The sequence below is a fragment of the Tupaia chinensis genome, unplaced genomic scaffold (assembly GCF_000334495.1).
Source record: "Tupaia chinensis unplaced genomic scaffold, TupChi_1.0 Scaffold149964_2, whole genome shotgun sequence".
Classification (NCBI taxonomy): domain Eukaryota; kingdom Metazoa; phylum Chordata; class Mammalia; order Scandentia; family Tupaiidae; genus Tupaia; species Tupaia belangeri.
In genome coordinates, this window is record NW_006209806.1 from 1895153 (window position 1) to 1899547 (window position 4395).

General features: G+C 56.1%; 1 protein-coding gene across 1 annotated transcript in view; it reads right to left on the reverse strand.

Moving 5' to 3' along the window:
- The window catches only part of STAP2 (signal transducing adaptor family member 2), a 30970-nt gene extending 29514 nt beyond the window's left edge, over positions 1–1456 (reverse strand). Inside the window, 1 exon segment of the mRNA XM_006171797.3 lies at positions 1228–1456. Coding sequence (XP_006171859.1) covers positions 1228–1329 — 102 coding nt within the window. The 5' untranslated portion in view covers positions 1330–1456.
- Between the last annotated feature and the right edge of the window lie 2939 nt (positions 1457–4395).

Here is a 4395-nt window from a genome sequence, read left to right on the forward strand (position 1 = left end):
GGTCACGGTTCGAGTCCCGGACCTGGTGGCTGGCTTTCTCACTTTCCCTTTCTCTCTCTCTCTCTGTCTCTCTTTCTGTCAAATTAAAATAAATTAATGAATAAATAAACTAATTCTTAAAAAATTATTCTATTTAACTGTATTTATTTATTTTAATTTGACCAGAGATGGACAGAGTGAGAGAGAGAGAAAGGAGGGGGGGGAGCAAGAAGGCAAGCCACTGGGCCCAGGACTTGAACTGTGATCAGAGATGGACAGAGTGAGAGAGAGAGAAAGGAGGGGGGGAGCAAGAAGGCAGGCCACTGGGCCCAGGACTTGAACTGTGATCGACCATGTAGGAGTCCAGCGCCCTTAACCACCATACCACCTGCTGGCCCATCTATGGGCCTTGTTCCAGATCTACTGTCTCTTGCGGACGGCTGACTGGAGAGGGTCTGGACTCCCGGAGGGGAGGCAGAAGGAAAGGCAGCTCCGGAGGAGGGAGCCCAGACAGGGCAGGGAGGCGGCGGGAGACGCAGTGGACAGGTGGTTCGAGCTGTAGCAGGAACTGAAGATGGGGTGTGGAGGGGGACCGACGCGGCCTTGGGGAAACCGAGGCCTTGGGACTTTACTCTGAGAAAGCCCCCAACATGCGCTATACACACGTATGCACGCACACATGCATACACGCATGTGCGCACACAGAAACTGTACATACAGGCACATGACACACGCTACACCCCGTGTGCACACACATGCAATGAACACACACGCACTGGCCCCATGGTCAGTGTCTGGTCTTGTCCTTGCTGTCCCGCCTGCGCCTGCTCTGGTCCTGGCCTTGACCCTGAGGCCCCAGGCATTCCTTCTGGGCTGGGAGTGGGGAGTGGGAGGAGACTTGGAAATCCCAGGTGCCCCGTTTCCTGGAGGAAGTCCCTGAACTTGTTTGTATCCAAGAACTGGAAAGAGAGACCGACACAGGAAGACTCCAAGAGAGATGGTATTCTGGGAGAGACGGGCTGGGAAGAGAGAGACACAGAGAGAGAGAGACAGGGAGAGAGCAAGGCAGAGGAAGAGATGCAGAGGACGGCAGAGAGAGACCACGGAGAGTGGCAGGCAGATGCCAGGACCCCCAGCTCCCCCGCACGCCCCATCCCGCCCGCTGCCAGTCCGCGCAGAGGCTCTGAGAGAGGCGCCCCACCTGCCCCCCACCTGCCGGCGCCCAGCACAGCTCCCGCCCCACCCTACCGGGTCACTGGGCCCTTTCTTCTTCAGAAAGCTCTCATGGTAGTGTGAAGGCGAGGTGCCCCTGGACTTGGGGGCCCGGGGTGGGCTCAGGTTCGAGGCCATGGCGGCCCAGGTCTGTGGCCGACCTGTGCCTGCCAGTGCCCAAGCTGGGAAACAGGTTCTAAGGGAATTTCCTCTGCTCACTCAGCCGGCAGCTCCCTCCCCTGCCGGCGCTGGGCGGGGGCTGGGCGCAGGTCCTGGGAGCCCAGGGAAGTCCCGGCCTCTATCTCCTGGCCTGGGCGAAGGCCTGGCAGAACAGCTGAACTAGGTGACTGCGTGGAGAGGGAGAGCCCGCGAGGAGGGGAGGTAACGCGAAGACCTCAGAGGCCGGGGAGGACCTGCTGTCAGGGTAGCCTTGCTGGTATCTGCAAGCTCGTCTTGCCGAGATGAAAAGGTGACAGTAGTAACTGGGCTAGCCCCGAGCCTGGCGACCACACGGCCCACTGCAGTTCGAGTCCTGGCCCAGCAGCTTGCCGAGCACTGGGAGCACCTCTTCGCGCTCGCCCCAGATCCGGACAGGCCGGAGAACTGGAGAAGGGGCTGCAGTGTGACCACATCCCACGGGGGTGGGGGGTGCTTCCTTCCTCTTCCTCTGTCTCGCTCTGGCAAGGGCATGCACCTGCTGGCAAATAAAAAAATATATATATATTAAACATTTATTATTTCTTCCATGAGAGAGACAGAGACACACCCCTAACAGAGTCTTCACAGTGAAATCCACCGCCAGCCTCAGCCGGCCTGGGTCTCGGGCACCCGATGTGCTCAGGGAGTGCCCAGGACGCGAACCCAGAACCTCTGTTGTGTGTGTCCAGTCACACCACTCCTGTGCCACCCCAGCTCCCCGTCCGTGGGATTTTCACGGCGTTGCAGTAAGCCTGTGTATCGTCTGGGCGCGCACAGTCTTTACTGTGCTGGCTTGCGATCCATGGACATAGTCTGCCTCTTCCTTTATTTAAATCTCTCATTCCCTTCCTTTCCGTAGTGTGGTATAACTTTCAGGATACAAGTCCCGTACAAGTGTCATTAGATTTACTTTTAGAAAAAAGTTTTTGGCTTATTTTTTAGTTGTTTCCTTGAAGAACTATTTTTTGAATTTTATTTATTATCATTACTTTTTTTTAGAGGCTTTGCAATGGGGAGCGTGTGCTTGCCAGACAGACAGAGAGAGACAGAGACAGAAAGCGAGAAATCACCCCCCAGGGGGGATGGCCATGCCGCAATCCCCTCTCCTCCATTCTCCTCTCGGGATCTTGGGCACGCACGCACACGCGTCTGGCGTGAGTTTAAGCCACCGGGTCCGGGACGCGAACTGTGGTCAACTACGTGGGAGTCCAGCGACATAGCCGTTACGCCAACTGCTGGTCCCTTATTATCATTATTTTTTAATTTGATGGGAGAGAGCGAAAGCAAGCCGTCAGGTCTGGGACTCCAACCATGGTTGGCCATGTGGGGGTCCAGCACGTCTGCTAGCCCGTATTTTTTACAGGAGAGAAAATGAGACAAACATCTCCCTTGGGGGGATGGCCACACCACAATCCCTTCTCCATCCTCCCCTCGAGATTTTGGGCACACACGTGTGTTTTTCTGCTCTTGGTCATGTGTGTTTTTCAAGTTACTGGATCCAGGACTTGAACCATAAAGTTGGCCACGTGGGCTCTAGTTGCTTTATCCACCATGCCATCTGTCTTTGCGTGTTTATCTGTGTGTGGTTTTAGACTCTGGCTGTGTCCTGATCCCCCTGCTGGGGCTATAGGTGCATGCCACTGCATCGAGCTTTTAGCACAGGCAGGGAATCGAACCTAGCCCCCATGGGGCCTCAGCTGAGCAGCAGTGTGGACCAGCTAGCAATACCTCAGACTGCCAGACGCCGATTTTTGATATGGAACATGTGTGCGTGGAGTAATCCCAGGGGCCCTGCTGCCGGCTTCATTTCCTACCCGTCCCTACCTGCTGAGTCTCCTTGGGCCTGTTTAAGGGGGTGTGGTCCGCAGTTTTCCCTCTGTGGTATTAGGTAACATTGTCTTCACGCAGCGAGTGGGAAGTGTGCCCTCTTCAGTTTTTCTGGAAGATTATATAAAAGGGGTGTCCCTTCTTCCTTCAACTTTGGGTGGGATTTTAGAGCCACCCCACCTGAGCCGGAAGAGTTCTTTCTCAGGAGTTTGAACATGACAGATGCAGTTTCATCCACAGTTACCAGCTACGGGGCGAGGCTGTCTGGACTTTATACACCAGCAAAGAACAGGCTCTGGAACGGAAGGGCCGTGCGCAAGGCCGTCTATCCGCCGAGCTGTCCGGTGGAGCTGATATCGTTATCTGCTATGCGAAGGTACCACAGGAATCAGGAAGGGCTCAGCAGTTTGTCATCACTGAGTCTGTCAAAGGCAATGGGGAGCCACAGACGGATGCAGAGCAGCGGAGGGAGGCGGTAACAGTTGCGTTTTTTTTTGGGCGCCAGGGTGGAAGGGGGGATGACTTGAGAGGTGTAAGGCTCACAGAGAAGGGCCGGGGCTCAGGTGGCTGAAGCCAGAGGTGTGGCTCAGGGTTTCGATGGCAGGGTGTGGGAAAGATCGAAAGAGAAAGCGGGTGAGGACAGCGGAAATAAACCGAGGTCACTGCGAGCCTTGCTGAGTCTGCGGGATGCCCTCCTGGCTGGATAACAGGAAGGGGGCTCCGAAAGGAGGCCCAGGAGAGACCAAAAGGAAAACACTCAATGACTCACGTTTATCCAGCTCTTGCTCTGTATTAAGACTATTTCAGGGTGCCCCTGGGGCCCCTGCACGCCCCTCGCATGCTGTCCCCTTTTCTGGCTTGGAGTCTGCGCAAACCCACCCGCTTTGAGCTCAGCCACAACACCCCAAAGGTTTGAGAAGTCTGTAGCTCGGACTATCAGCCCTGCCACGGGTGGGGAGTCGAAGGTCCCGGGGCAGGGGATGGGGACAAAGGCTGAGATTGCACCCCCGAGGGACACAACCGCCCCAGATCTGGGATCCGCGCTGGATGAGGGCGAGAGAGAAGCCTGGCTAGACTCGCCCGACAGGTTTTAACTTGGGAGCTGATTGGCTGGCCGAGGACCAGACCCTGCAGCTGATTGGGTGCACGAGAGCCGGCGGCTCCTGCTGATTGTGCTGT